Source organism: Drosophila takahashii, chromosome 2L, assembly GCF_030179915.1.
Source record: "Drosophila takahashii strain IR98-3 E-12201 chromosome 2L, DtakHiC1v2, whole genome shotgun sequence".
Lineage (NCBI taxonomy): Eukaryota > Metazoa > Arthropoda > Insecta > Diptera > Drosophilidae > Drosophila > Drosophila takahashii.
Window position 1 is genome coordinate 8,302,400 of NC_091678.1, and position 15,651 is coordinate 8,318,050.

At 38.3% G+C, this 15,651-nt stretch overlaps 1 protein-coding gene and 1 non-coding gene across 2 annotated transcripts in view; one reads left to right on the forward strand and one right to left on the reverse strand.

Moving 5' to 3' along the window:
• Btk (tyrosine-protein kinase Btk29A) overlaps positions 1-15,651 on the reverse strand; it is a 46,063-nt gene that overhangs the window by 26,671 nt on the left and 3,741 nt on the right. Inside the window, exon 3 of the mRNA XM_017160611.3 lies at positions 48-143. Within this exon, the coding sequence (XP_017016100.2) occupies positions 48-143 (96 nt within the window). The remainder of the gene's footprint in view (positions 1-47; positions 144-15,651) is intronic.
• TRNAK-UUU (transfer RNA lysine (anticodon UUU)) lies at positions 8,518-8,590 on the forward strand. The gene has a single exon. It is a non-coding gene; the product is annotated as a tRNA-Lys (tRNA).

Here is a 15,651-nt window from a genome sequence, read left to right on the forward strand (position 1 = left end):
TAATGAAACTCTGCGATTTATTTTCTCAGCGATTTCTGGCTACTCACATCCGGTGCAAAGGGATCGCCGCCCTCGCCGCTGACCGTCGCCTCCTCCACAAGGCGAACGCCCTTCAAATGAATGCGACCGCGTTCGCGTCTCCGCTGAGAGTGAAACAGAAAGTTGTAATTAAGTTTTAGATAAACTACGGTTTAAAATGTTCAAATGAATGAATAAAAATTTAGAGGAGGGGCTATAGCCGCTTAATTATTAGCTCTAGAAATAATGGTATAAAAAGAACAATAAAGTTCAGCCTAATCGATCCTAAAATGTGTAGAATTCAAAATTTGATTTTATTGAAAACGATTAAGGAAAGGCATTTTACCACTTTTCTTCCCTTTCATTAGTTGTAACTTTTTAATACACATATTTTTATATGAATAATGGTAACCACTGATATAACAAATTAAATATATTTAAGTCATCACTAAAATAATAAAAATACTAAATAAAAACCCCTTTAGAGCAAATACATTCCTCAAAAGATTCCATTCTTACAAAACAATATTTTCCAATTTAAGTCAATAAAAAATAAATTAAGTTAAATTGGAATTACATACAAGTGTATCGAATTCCTTAATTAAATCGTTTGTTATGGCCTATACAAATCGATTAAAGATATAGTTCTGCTCCAGTTCATTCTAATTTAATTTCTCAACGAACACGGAAGTGCGTTTTTGTGTTTCTTCTACGAATAAAAAACTCCTCAGGCAGCCGACTTTTCATTGCAGCATACCCTCTGTAAATTAGCTTCTTCAATCATCATCATCGGACCCATTAGCAGCTCCATTTCGATGCTCGTCGGCATTATCATCTTTCCCACTCATCGCACAAACTCACACATTAGCAGCGCCAATTTAACGGATCGCCATGTGGATTTTCCAGCTCATTTTCGAGTGGAGTGCGAGTTTCAATTTCAATTCTCAATTGGCCGCCAAGTTGGCTTTTCCTGCCACACAAACAGACAAAAACATTTTCAATTTCATTACGAATCTGAAGTTGAATTTGAATTTCTGCTGGCTCATGGTTCCGCCTTCCCAACTCGCTCCTCTTTTTTACCTCCCACCACTTAGCTTTTGGCTTAACCCAAATGGGTTTTGGCTTTTTAAGCACAAGCTTTATGTACACAATGAAAAATTAATTTTTATAATATAAAACTGATAAATGATTTTGTATCTTTGATATTTCTTATAATATTTTAAGCTTCAGAAACATTTTCGCACTATTTACCCTTAATTTTTAATTTTTACCTAAACTTTTTCTTTCTGTACTCGAGAAACCCAAGAAGGAAGTTCAATTTCTTTTCTTGAATATCAGTTTTTGTTTTTTCTTTACCCTTCCTCTTTTTCTGTAGAGCTTTTGTTTTTATTTTTTCTTCTTATTTTGAAATTGCTGCTTGTTTATTTGAGGTCTTTGTGTCAACGCTGTTGTTGATGAGGTTTTTATGTTGCCTCACTTTGTGTTTGGATAGATTTTTATTTTCTGGGTTGCAGCGATAAGTCGGGGCCAAAAGCTAACCCGACAGCCAACACAACGTGCTTATCTGTTGGTCTTAAAATTTCACTCTCCGAACTGCCTGTGTGTTCCAGCGACGATATCCCCACCTCGCGCCCCGAAAGTTATGTTCATGTCTTAGATGGGGCAGCCTTTGTTGGCCGTCTGAGTCAATTAGGCCAATTACGTTGACTTAATTGAGCTGGCAGCGCTTTAAGGTCTTCCCCAATTGTTGCACCGTCTTCGCCGGGAGTTCCCTTCTTCCCTCCTATTTCCCCCCGCCCTTTTCCTGCCCTCCAAAGTTTCCGTCAAGTGTCGGCACACGTGCAAAAATTACCCCTGGCGATGGCGAAAAAAAAAGGACGTTGACGAGCTTGCTCAAGTGCCGTCAAGTGGAATGCCAGGACGATGCCGAAAAAAGGAGCGATACGAATTTAAATGGCGCACATTTTTTGGCATCCCGTTAACTTAGTTTATTAAGCCTGTCAGATTACGTGGATGATATGTATGAAATTCATACTATAACTACAGGGGGTGTGCTAAAAAAAAATTGGGTATAAATGACTGAAGAGGAAGAATGGTACAGAGTATGCACAGAAAAACAAATGGACAAAATATCAGATTGATATGGGCAGGTTAATTTAATATTTTTAAAAGATATCATATCATTTTGACATGAAAAAAGATTATGATAATCTTCACAACATTTTTACAAGAAATACTTAATTTGTATTTTAAAATAATATTTTTAAAACTTTTATGAAACGATAAAATATCAAGTTGATATGCTTGAATCATAAATTTGACATTAATCAGTTAACCCATTAACCCAAATTTCTTTAAAATGTAAAGTTTTCAGGATATTTTTAAAAACTTTTAATATAAGTAAAAAACTAACTTCCTCAAAGAATATTGCCTACATTATAAGCTCCCTTCTGCGGATGCCAAACTTTTAGTTTTAGTAAAATTCAACATAAATGGAGTGGGCGCAGAATAGCACCGTCAATAGGGGCAATGAGTGGAAAAGCAGAAGGAGGAGGCCAGGAAAATGGGAAAATAGTCCGACAGCTAGATGACATCCGGCGTCTGTCAGCCGAATTCAACCCAGTTTCAGTATAGTTCGCCAGACGATGCTTCCTGAACACGCCAAGTTAACCGGGAGGAAGAAGAGCCCCAGTGGCAGGAGGTGGATGGGGAACATGTCGTGCCACTTTCTCGTGAATAGCCAACTAACTGAACTGAACTGAACTGAACGGAGCTGAACTGAACTGAACCGAACAGAAATGGATGTTGAAATGAAAAGTAGAACTGCATAACTGCAAAAAGCGTATGACTGCTAGTTATGGTTTCTGCTTTGATATCTGCGGACAAAGTTATGTGTTTCCCTTAGAAACAAAAGGTCAACGAACTAGCAGCGAATGTGTCCGCATCTGTAAATGTATCTGTAGCTGTATTTGTATCTTAAGGTTGCGCAAATGTTCAGCATATGTCCCGACATGTGGCATCAATAAGCGAAATGGAGATGCAGCTGCTACTGATTCACAGTGAAAACGAGCTAAAAATTGCCGGCAATTAAATCGAGATCTTTCAAACTCGAATGGAAATTTCCTCTGACTAAAAAATCGAAAAAGAAAGGCGGAATACCCTGTAAGACTGGTTGGTCGAATTCTCTTGCAAATTGATATACCCGAAACGATAATCGAAATAAAAGGGGACCCAGACAAAATGAAACTCCACCAAGTGAAAGTCAATTAGGGCAACATTAATCAAACTGATTAACAAAATGCAGTTTTGGGTTTCGAAGTTCGAACCTTTCTGTATTTCGCTTAAGGCCAAAAAGTAAAACCATAAAAACATCGAATGAATATGGAAATGAAATCTTTGTTTCGGGTGTCGAAAGTTGGCTAAACAAACAAAGTGTGGATAGAACACGAGAGAGGGAGAAAACTTCCTTGGGGCTAATTCTTTATGACAGTAGGAAATTCCGCTGACATGGAAATATTTTACTTAATTATTCTTCTCTCGTTAAGAACGTACTTTTCTTGCATAATTTGGCAGATGAAAAATATACCTTTTGTTACTTTTTCTGCTGCACTCTCGAATGGCAAAGGAATTTCCGGAAGCAAGTGAACAAAAAAAAACCGTCAAGGGACCAAAAGGTAACACAATATGCTAAAAAGGACAACAGGTTGAAACACGAAACGCACCTGTAAAGGTGTACCGGTGTGTATTCGTATTTAATTCTATTGTTAGCGGGGGAAAAACAGGGAGGGTTGGGAAAACAGCGTCCTAATGGCACGGCAATCACCTGTGCATAATTGAGAGAGCTGTCAAAGCAAAATGCACCTCAGGTAGGTAAAGAAAAAAAGAAGAAAAATTAAAAATAGGGGAGCAGGCGAAGGAAAACGCAACAAAAGTCCCGGAAAATTGAGTACCAGCAGCAGAAAGGAAAACGATTAAGTGAAAATTGCCATTGCAGAGGGTCAAAGTGGAGTGGGTTAGCAGAAAGAGAGAGCGTGGAAAATGAAACTAAGTGTAATTGAAGAACAGGTAAGAAGAGTAAACGAGGAAAATGCAATTAAAAGTAGAAGCAAATTTATTAGAATTTATTCTCAATTTTAAATTAAAGTTTTCTACATAGAAATTCTTAAAGTTTAGCCAACTTTAATACATCACTATTATGGGAACTATCTAAGAATAGCTTGAACACTCCCTAAAATACTAATTCCCACGATCGCAACCATAAGTGCTCTTTAAATTAGAACAAGAGAGAACGCTATAGTCGGGTTGGTGTCCCGACTATCTAATACCCGTCACTCAGCTAAAGGAAGTGCGAACGCGGGTTGGTGTCCCGACTAATAAACGTAACTCAGCTAAAGGGAGTGCGAGGGAGATAGATATATGTAGATATTTTGATTGCGTATAACTTTTTAATGCATGGTCCGATTTGAAAAATGTCTTCTACATTTCGATAGGTATAAATATACACAACAAAATTGCATTTATACTTCTCGGAAATCTTTAAAGATGTGGGCGCAGGACCCATTTTAAAATCGTTAGTGGGCGATTGTGGGCGTTAGAGGGGGCGTGGCGCTCGGCTAAAATAAACTTGCGCTGCGTAGGAAGCCAAAGAATATGTGGGGAAAATCTCAACCTTCTAGCTTTTGTAGTTTCCGAGATCTCAGCGTTCATACAGACGGACAGACGGACAGACGGACAGACGGACAGACAGACAGACGGACAGACGGACATGGCTAGATCGACTCGGCTGGTGATCCTGATCAAGAATATATATACTTTATAGGGTCGGAAACGCTTCCTTCTCCCTGTTACATACTTTTGCACGAATCTAATATACCCTTTTACTCTACGAGTAACGGGTATAATGATAGAGACCCGATTATAATGCTAGATGCACTCCATTGGACAGTTAAGTGCATTCCCTCCCACTCTTTTAGCCAAATCGCCCACTCAAGTGCATCCTCGAGGTTCAAGAGTGAAACCTTTACAATGTTGATTAATGAAAACCCGACTGCCTCATGTGGCATGTTAAAATGCCATTTCGGTTCGACTTTGAGCTGCGTAACGAATCGGGCCAAGATATGTACACATGTTCCCTTCGATTGATCGAGGGGAAACTACATATAGAGTGGGGGGAACCCCCTGACAACTCCCATGATTGATTGCAACTGGGAGGGAGCGCTTCTTTAACTGACCGCATGTGGAGTGCGATTGAAAAATCGCCTCAAATAAATTATAACTGTAATAAAGAGAGAAAACCGAATGTACAAAATGCGCCGGCGTAATGGTTTTTCAATTTCCCCCACCGCCACGAGTTTTTCTTTAATTATTACAATTTCACGCGTAGGAGCGGCGAAGAGCGTTAAATTTCAGTTAAAAGAAGACTGTAAACAAAGACAGACAAGCAGACAGACATCTAAGTTGTTTCGTTTGCCCGTCGTTTGCATCTGTTTCCTCGATCGTGGAAAAATTTATGCATTTTTCCAATGAAAACGAAAATTTTCCTATGCATAATTTTCGTTGTTTTCGCTGCTCTTTTGGTGCTGGTTCCCAGCCATCAAAAGGACATGGTTGGTTGCCTCGGATGTTCTGGTCAAGTCGGGAGCAATTAATTTTTGTGTGGGTAATTTGTGCTAAATCATTCCCTGTTCATCTGGGCTGTCTTCGCCTCTTCCTGTCAACATAAGAACACCACTTCCTCTGCGTAGTTTTATCGCTAAATTTGCATTGAAAACATTTCTTTGAAGTCAAAGTTCTCAAACTCTAGTCTTAGGTACACCTCATAGCAAATTATAGCTATGCAAATTATGGATTGTGGAAAATATTGTAAAGTATTTTTAAAGATCTTATCTGGATTTTATTCATTTTATTTAAAGATACTACTTAAGGTTTTAGATCTTAAAATAAGAATAATAAAAATAATATAAAAATGCATTTTAAATAATAATATTATTATTTAATCATCATAATTAAAGATACTACTTAAGGTTTTAGACCATAACATAAGTATAATAAAAATAATATTAAGATGCATTTTAAATAATATTTTTTAAACCTGTTTTGATATAAATACTTTATTTTATTCTTCCTATTTTATTTACATATTTTTTTTGGAATCTAGTTGAGAACAAAAACACATAATTTTCCGCTTGTGTCCTGAGAAAAGCCATCAAAGCATGAACTGCGATTTCGCTGGAATTCCCCTACACATGGGAGTGATCCATCATTGGGTCGCAGAATAAGAGAAATACCAGAGGAAATCTTGGGAAAAACGAAAAAGCGTTGGCGATGTAATTAACGATAAGACAAAGTTCAAAGTTGCCTTCGAGCAACCCTAATAATTAAATTTATAGAAAAGAAAAGAAAAGACAACGACGGAGAAGAGAAGAAAAATCGAATTCAGATAGGCATCAAGAGGAGCTTGTACGTCCACAAATACAGATACAGCTGATCAATCAGCGATCCCCCAGTCCCTCGCTTTTCCATCTTCAAACTCTATAAATATGAAAATCGTGACTTGAACGCTTAAAAAGCGCTTAAAACGTATTAAGCAAACACACATATGGAAAACTTGTCTGCCGCGGAGACAAAGAAAGAGGAATAATTGAAAAGTGAGTGGGGAACAAAGTGCGATAGCAGGGGACCCAAAGAGATAAATGTGCTGAGGAAATTGTCAGTCATAAGGTCAGCGGCGAGTGGATCCGAAGAAAACCCCCATACCGAAATTCCTATCCCCTGAAATCTACCCAATATCAAGTAATTACATGCGAGGCGAAAGAGTTTTTCCTCGACAGCTGTGAAAAAAAAGGGAAAAGCCGAAGTCCAAGTCGAAGAACTATACCCCTACGCACAGGCATTTTCAAGCATTTTCCTCTGCTTGGTTAGCTGTTTAAATATATATACATATGTACCTACTCCTTCCTTGGTTCTTTCGAGGGAAACATTTGGTCTCTGCGCCCTTTGTCTATTTCTGAAGCAATTCGTGTTTATTTTTATGTTTTGATAAATGCATTTCTCCAGCCGCAGCCCATTCACAGACATCAGCGAATCGTTGCGGAGGTCGTTCACTGCATTTCTTCTGCCTTTTCATCTGTCCTGAATGGGAACTCTAATTGGGATATCAATACAAATCGGATTAATTTACGAATTCGATTTTGGGCGGAACGTATTTATGAATTTCATGGTCTCTGGTATTTTTGAATTCCTGAAGTAATATTACTAAGAAATCCTAGGATTCCTTAAGTTTAGATCTTTTATTTATTATTTTTTTCAGAGTTTTCCCAATTAAATAGTGCTTTTTTGTAAAAAAAAACAAGAGAGAACGCTATAGTCGGGTTGTTGTCCCGACTATCTAATACCCGTCACTCAGCTAAAGGGAGTGCGAACGCTGTGTCGGGTTGGTGTCCCGACTAATAATCGTAACTCAGCTAAAGGGAGTGCGAGGGAGATAGATATATAATTTTTGATTGCATATAACTTTTTAATGAATGGTCCGATTTGAAAAATGTCTTCTACATTTCGATAGGTATAAATATACACAACAAAATTGCATTTATACTTCTCGGAAATCTTTAAAGATGTGGGCGCAGGACCCATTTTAAAATCGTTAGTGGGCGATTGTGGGCGTTAGAGGGGGCGTGGCGCTCGGCTATAATAAACTTGCGCTGCGTAGGAAGCCAAAGAATATGTGTGGGAAATCTCAACCTTCTAGCTTTTGTAGTTTCTGAGATCTCAGCGTTCATACAGACGGACAGACAGACAGACAGACAGACAGACAGACAGACAGACAGACAGACAGACAGACAGACAGACAGACGGACAGACGGACATGGCTAGATCGACTCGGCTAGTGACCCTGATCAAGAATATATATACTTTGTGGGGTCGGAAACGCTTCCTTCTAGCTGTTACATACTTTTGCACGAATCTAGTATACCCTTTTACTCTACGAGTAACGGGTATAACTATATAATCTAAAAATACTAATGTTAAATACTAAAAATCTAAAAATACTAATGTTATTATAAGCAAAAAGAATAAAGCATTGGTAATTTTTCTTATACATTATATTTATATCAAAAGACATGGTGCCAAGTTTGCGGAAAAAAAACAAAACAAGATAAGGTCTGTTGTACATTATCAACATTTAAGGAAAAACCAGCCAACAACAATGTACGTTGTTATTTCTTAAATTGTTATACAAAATAATTCTTAAAATTTGTTTTATATATTTACTATATAAACAAAATTCATGGCAAACTAAAAATACAAAAAATATCTATCTATAAATAAACACACAGCTTATATTTAGAACTAACCACTTGAATGGCAAACTGTTTATCGACTTGGGAACACACCTTAGTCCCAACTAACCACTGCAAACTGAAAGAGAGAACAGAACGTTCTCTCTTGATTTTCGCCCGCTTCGCTCTTATTCGGTTTTGCGCGACCCTGTTGCCATGTGCCCGGGTAGCTCAGTCGGTAGAGCATTGGACTTTTAATCCAAGGGTCCAGGGTTCAAGTCCCTGCTCGGGCGATCCAACTTTTTTTTTTTTTTTAATTTAACAAATTAAAAATATTTTTATAAATATTTTTCATTCATCTCGAGCGTGTGGGAAATAGCCGGAGGCTGTGATTCATTCATAAAACTGCATGTGCAACAACATAATTAGGGGGCAGGAAGAGGGCGGTCGGTCGGTTGGTCAGTTTGGAGTTAAAGGGAAGCTTCGATAAGATGAACCGTCTTTAGATATATTATGTACTCTAGCTGGGAATACCTTAGTTTGCTTTTAACTGTTTTCTAACTTGGTAAGCACTTTTAAGGGAAAAATATAATATGGAAAATGATTCTATAAAATCCTTTTCCTATTTACTTTGCTAAACAGTTCGACTTATAAAAGTAACACTGTAGCTGCGGTTGGATCCCGGGTTATTGGAGCTTATGCAGCCAGTAGAGCACACAAGCAACGCCCGCCGGGGCAATTTGTCTGGGTCGAAGCTCTGGAATCCTCCTCCTTCTGACAGAAGCGCAGTGTCTGCGCCAATTCCTGACCGATGACTGCGAAACGCCCCCCAAAACTAAAAATGATAAAAAAGAAAGAGCCAAGAGGTGACCAGCTCACACAGGCGGGAGAAAGAGCTGCCTGGGAAATTGTAATGGAAACCGGAAATGGGGTGGATGCCAAGCAGATTGAATCATTGGCGATGCCTACATGTGTTCCTATGCTGGAAAAAGAGTCCCTGGCTGCATTTCTCATATCGGGATCTTTTACACGACAGATTCAAGGGAATTTTGATTTGGCGAAATTGCACTGGAAGCGGAAATTAGTCGAGTCAAAAGCGGCGACCGGCGAAAGTCATTTATCATTTTGGACATTTGTCCAGGCGGCAGTGTGTAAATGTTATTTTTTCATTCCGCCTGGTTGGACAATTGCCTGGATGATTTTACAGTTATGAATTTAATAAGAATGGGTTGATGAACAGTGGAAAAAGGTTTTTGTTTTACATTTTTGTTCCAAAATAATAATAAATTTTAGTTTGACTATAAATACATTCAATGGTTTCCCTTCATTGGCAAAATTGCTCAAAGCTAATGAAAATGTAAGCGCATTGCGTTAATGATTTATGCCTAGTCGTAAATGTTCATTCAGTCGAAGAAGTAGTTTTGAAAATTTATAGTAATTACATTTTTTCCCACCAGCTAAAACAACGATTTTTTTTGCTGTCCGAGTTTATTTTTTGTTCCATAGTACTTTAGCAACGGCCTTTGTGTGGGCCAAAAAAAAATACGGAGGAAAGTAAGTCTCGCACGCAGCTTAAACAGAACCGAAACGACATCCCACATTGAGTTATGAAGCTAACCCCCTAGCTCCCCTCCCCCCATGCGATCCACCGCCCCTATTTCGCCGCCAAAAAGCCATAAAGTACAAAACAGCTAACAACTTATGGCGATCGCTGCTGCTGCTGCTGCTGCTGCGGCTGCTGAAGAAGAAAAATATGTGTTTTTTATGATGACTCACGAGGCGAGCGGCCCGCGATAAGATCAATCATCAACCACAAAGGGGGAAAGCGGGAAGCTACGAGGTCTCAACGATCTGGAACTCGGAGCTTGCGGTCTGCGGCTCTGACCATCCAGACCATCTTTCATGATAACACTATTGAATACGAAAGTAGACAAGTTTTTGGATTCGATTTTAAATACAGTACGTTTCAAAACTATAAGTGATTTAATTCTGAAATAATTACCATATTTACATTAAAAAAAATTTTTTTTTTAATAATATATATTTTTTTAATTTTTCTTTATTTAAGCTTTGAAACTATTTTTATAGAAGCGTTTTTTTTATAAGAAAACGTTCTAAGAGATATATATTTTTTGGAATTTATTTCATTTTTTTTTATAAATAAAAATATGATTAATTTATAAATAGATTCTTGGAACATACATTTATATTTTATAAATAATAATCTGTTTTTAAATTACTAACTATTTATACTACCGTTCCACACTGTCCCACACATGCTCACACATTTAGATGAAACCGGCTTTGATTTCTAATTATTGGGGATCGGTTTGTTTTTTTCTGGGGCTTCAGTTTTTTTTCGGGTATTTGAGACGATGGCTCGTGAGCTTTGAATTAACAGCGGAAATAGCTGAAGCGATAATGCCAATAAAAGCGCTTAAGACTCTTAGTTTTTCCATAGAAAGGCGTTTATTTTCGAACATAATTCCAATTAAACGATTGTTTATTGTCTCCGGGAGATAATGGGGCGTAAAAGGTGTTTAGGCTTAGGCTCACTTGCTGTGGGAGCGACTTGATTGGAACTGGGCTTAATTTTACGGCCAACTTTAGGGCCGGGTCCTCTGCCAGTCTGTCTGGATGTAATAACTCAATGTCAGCTCGTGGGCGAAGGAAGACAAAGGAAGACAGGAGGACGAATAGAGCAAGGGGATGGGATAGACAAGAGCGAGAGATTCATTCAAGTCAGCATAATGAAGCATGAAAGCTTAAGCCTGAACAGACAATGCGACGTCTAGAGGCCCGGCACAAAAGGTATGATATATATATATTCCTAGCTCTTCCTTCAGGGATTTACAACTCATTAGACGCTGCAAAACCTTCATTTGGCATTCAAGACACGCCGGATAACACCAAAAAGTCTTCCATTCATCGGAGTGAATCATCTCGCGGACCGAAATCCGTTAATAGGCAAATCATGTACGAGCAGACCACCAATTGTCCAACAGGTTTTCCTTATAATTTTATTACTATCATGCTCGGTTTCGAGTTCGAGTTCCAGTTCGGATCCGGAGTTGGAGTGTTACCTTTTCGATTGTGATTCATAATTGTTACAAGTGCTTACGAAAAGGGCTTGGTCTCTGCACAATTGAAATGTATTGAGCATATGCGCACATGTAAATGGCTTCAAAAGTGCTTGTAATTAGTCAGCATAAGTCAGCTGTCAGATGGAAAGGGGTATCGTATCCAATTTGGGATTATTATTTCCAAGAATTTGTAATGACCTCTTAAAAAGTTTTTTAATATCACGCTTTTTGTTCAAAAAAAGGAATATATAAAATCAAAGTTTAATGTGTATTCTATTTCTAAATATTTAAATACAGAAAATCCCCATATACCCTACCTATAAAGGGGTATCCTCCCTTAACAAGTAACTGTAATCAGTCTTAAACTTTGCAGTCATTTAGCCTGCGGTTGCAACTGCAACTGGCAACCGCAAAAGAAGTCAGGTTGTCTTCCAAGGTTCAGGAACCAAATCGAGGACAGCGTCATGCCATCCGCTCATTTTCGGATCCGAAAAGAGGGGCGACATATGTCAGAGTCAAAAGTTCCCCCCATCCCCAAAAAAAAAAAACAAAAACCGAAGACGAAGCTTATCAAAAACATTTTGGCTTTGGCGCCAATTTCGTGTTAAATAAAATGCAGCGCGAAGATTTATAAAGGCATAAAGACAACGATTGGAAACGGGACCACCCAACAAATGGAAAAAATTCAGCTCGGCTCGCTAATTTGTCAGCATTGAAAAAAAAGGAGAAGGAGGAGGAACGACGATGTGGGTTTTGTAATTCTACGAAATCAGCTTTAAGCCATTCGACGGGGGCCTTCCAAAGGTGTCAATTCGTGAAGAATTTTAAAATGCATGCGATGAGTAATAATCCCCACGAGAGACATATTTTTCTTTCACCGAAGCGGCTTAAAAACGGGGAAAAGCAAGAAAGAGTTGGCGGCCGGCAAAGTGATAAATTTAAATGTCTAATTGGGTATGCCTCACAATTGTGGGAGATTGATCAGCAGCAGGCTCTAGGCTCTCTACGTTCGAAACTCCAAAGACACTTTCTGTAAGGGGGAGTCGTAAAAAAATAAGAACTCCCCGAAAAGTCATAAAAATGTGTTTTTCGCCGCGAAGAAGCGTTCATTTTCTGAGTGGCTACTGGACAGGATTAGTCCTCGCAACATCGATAATGGGGAAAGCAGCATTTACAGCATTTGCATTTACGAGCCGAGGTGGCAAGGAACTCAAGCCCCAGCAGATGGCACCTCCATTAGTCGAAGGGCAGTGGGCATTGGCTTGGAAATAGATATGGGGAAAGGGTATGGGTATTATGGGTAGTCATTATAAATTTATCTTTCGGAGCTATAAATACCTCAAGCTATGGGTAGCCAAAGAAATTATCTTTGAGTTCAGTTAGAAAGGGGTTGAAGGAGGGTTATTATTCATATATGGTGTCCAATAGACCTTAACCAATTAAGGGTATTTTTATAAACAAATTGGGTTAAAAAATTTGTACGTTACCTAAAAGTATGATAAGAAAAATATGTTTTTAGCCTTTGGAATTTACTACCTTTTTGCATCTGTTTAAATGAGCATTTTAGTTACTTAATATAGTGTTTTCAATATAAAAAGTTCTATAGTAATCTCAGTGATTTATTACTTTTTTAATAGTTATTATTATCTTTTACGAACGTTTAGACACTTCTATTAATTTTTTTTGCTCCCGAATACATTTGAATTTAATTATTATTTGCTTAATATATGTAAATATAAATAAGGCTATATTTATCTCTATAATATATTCTTTTCTTAATAGTTATTATTATATTTTACAAATCTCCTAACAAAAGTGCATTCCCACATTCGTTATTCACACTTTGCCCCCTGTTCATTTCCCCATTAAACGCGACTTGCATGGCGACCCGCCTCCTTTTGGAAAATTGTTATTTACAGCCTTAATCTGTGCGAAATGTATTAGAGAGCAGAACGAACGCATTGGCACCGAGATGGGAAAGGGGAGCGTAGAGAACTGCAAAGTGTTGGCAAACAAAAAGTCCAGGTTCAATTAGCATACCACGGCGGTGAGCCATAGAGGATGATGGTTCGGTTCGGTTCTGGTTCTCCAGCCCCCACTTCATCGCAGTTCACTCTTTTTTTCCCGCTCGTGGGACTTCGACTGTAACTGGGACCTGGCCCAAGCTGCGATTTTTATGACAGGTTAATGACACAACTACGACAACGATGGTGGTGATGATGATGATGAAGCCAAGGCGGCTACACCAAAGAAAAATATTAAAAAGTTCTACCTAAAAATGTATACTAAAATAAGTGGAGATTTCAAACCTCCAAAATTTGGGGAGCTACACAATTTAATTTCTCCGAAAACCAATGTTTTATGTTTTTTGCCTAGCCAATCTTTTAGAATTTTTTCCCAGTGTATAAGTGCAATGACTAGGTGGCTACGTGGATGAGTTGGCCGGCTCAGCTTGTTGCTGGCTACCCATTAATCAGCCCGCTCTGCGTCCAAGGGTCTGACCCCAATAAACATGACAGGCTTGGACATTGGATTACAAGGCAGGAAGACTGGCTGAAGCAGCTGGTTGTATCCTCAACTTTCCCAAAAAGGGGATGGGACCACACAAAGAAGCCACCGCGAATCAATCAATTAATTGAACATTTTCTACACGAGTTCATCGAACCCCCGAACTCCCGCAGCAGCCCTCGGAGCAAGGACAAGAGAAAAGCGGCGGTGGTGGCAAAGGAAAACCAGCGAAATGAATACATGAATGGCAAAATGATGGGATAGAGTGACAAGAGTGATTGACACCCGAGTGTCGTGGGTGTCCTTAGATTTCAAAGGAGACCTAGGTTCCTTTGAGGTTCAACTATATGTAAATGCGTAATTATAAGATAATCTCATAAACAGATGTTTAAAATGAGATATATATATTTTTCAGATTTTTTTTTTTTGTGTTTGTGCTTTAGTGGGTTATACGTCTCTGTTTCTTTTAGTTAAGTTTAAATAACAATTTGATAAAATGATAAGATATCATTTCCATAACATTTCCATAATAAATATTTTATTCAAATTTAATCAGTATTATAAAATATTCTTATCTTCCCCAATATATTTCCATAAAAATTCAATCAAGCAAAATATGTATTTTTATTGCATAATTTTAGGCGTATCCCCACACTCACTCTAATTCAATTACGAAATTCAAACTTGGCACATAAAACTAGCATCTCCCAGAGGATTTCCATTCCCTCCTCCGCATGCACCCCACCCCACAATTGCTTACCTAGGACTAAAAATGCGTCCTTTTGGGCGTCAGGATAATCCTTTTAATTTAGGCACAGGCACACGAAATTCGAAATTTCGGGGTGCGGCAAAAGTAGCGAAAACAACAACAACACCGAGACTCACGCACATACACAAACGCACCACGCACGCACACAAAGGCAGATGGATACACTTGAAAAACTTTTGCTTTGGGTGGGGCGTTTTCTTCCCTTTTTTTTTCTCGTTGGCTTTCGGTTAGATTCGCAAAAAATTTTCCAACGACGCCATGGAAGGGATTTGCGACTTAAATGTTTTATTTTGGGTGTTTTCTTTTCCGCAATCTTTGGGATGCACTTTTTCAATTTATTAAATGGTTTAATGGTTTCTTTTTCGTTTTAATACAAACAAATTCTGTTTAAATAGTTAGAAACATGAGAAATAAGGGTGGTTTCACTTTGCCGCTGAAAACCAATCAAATTTTCAAGGGTAGCAGCCGGCGCAATAGAAAACTGTTTGTATTTTCGAAAGTATGGCAAATAACCAAGTTATTAAAAGAAGAAATTTTTAATAATATCGCGAAATAGATACAAATATTTTAAAACAAGTATTAGAGAGTTCTGGGATTTGTGAAATTATTTGAGCGAAAATCTAACGCACGTCCACACGCGACGAAGCCAGGATAGAAACTCCTGCCACGGTTACTGAACTTCATCCAGGATATTCAGGGGGAAACTCAAGGGAAACTCCGCTTCCAATTGGAACGACATAACGGGATAGGACACCGAGTCTCCGAGGGTGGGTTTTTCATGCATTGTGCCGGCTAACAGCTGCTTTTGTGTGTGTACTTATTCCATCCCCCACAGTGCACTCAGAAAATGAATCGCCCTGAATTTTAGAAAATCGCCTATGGATTTGCTTCACTGGCGATTTTTTTCTTTAAAATAAAAAAATTTTCTACTGGTAAAGAAAATTTTCTTCCAATTAATCAAAATTCATTAAATTCAAGAAATATTCCAGAAATA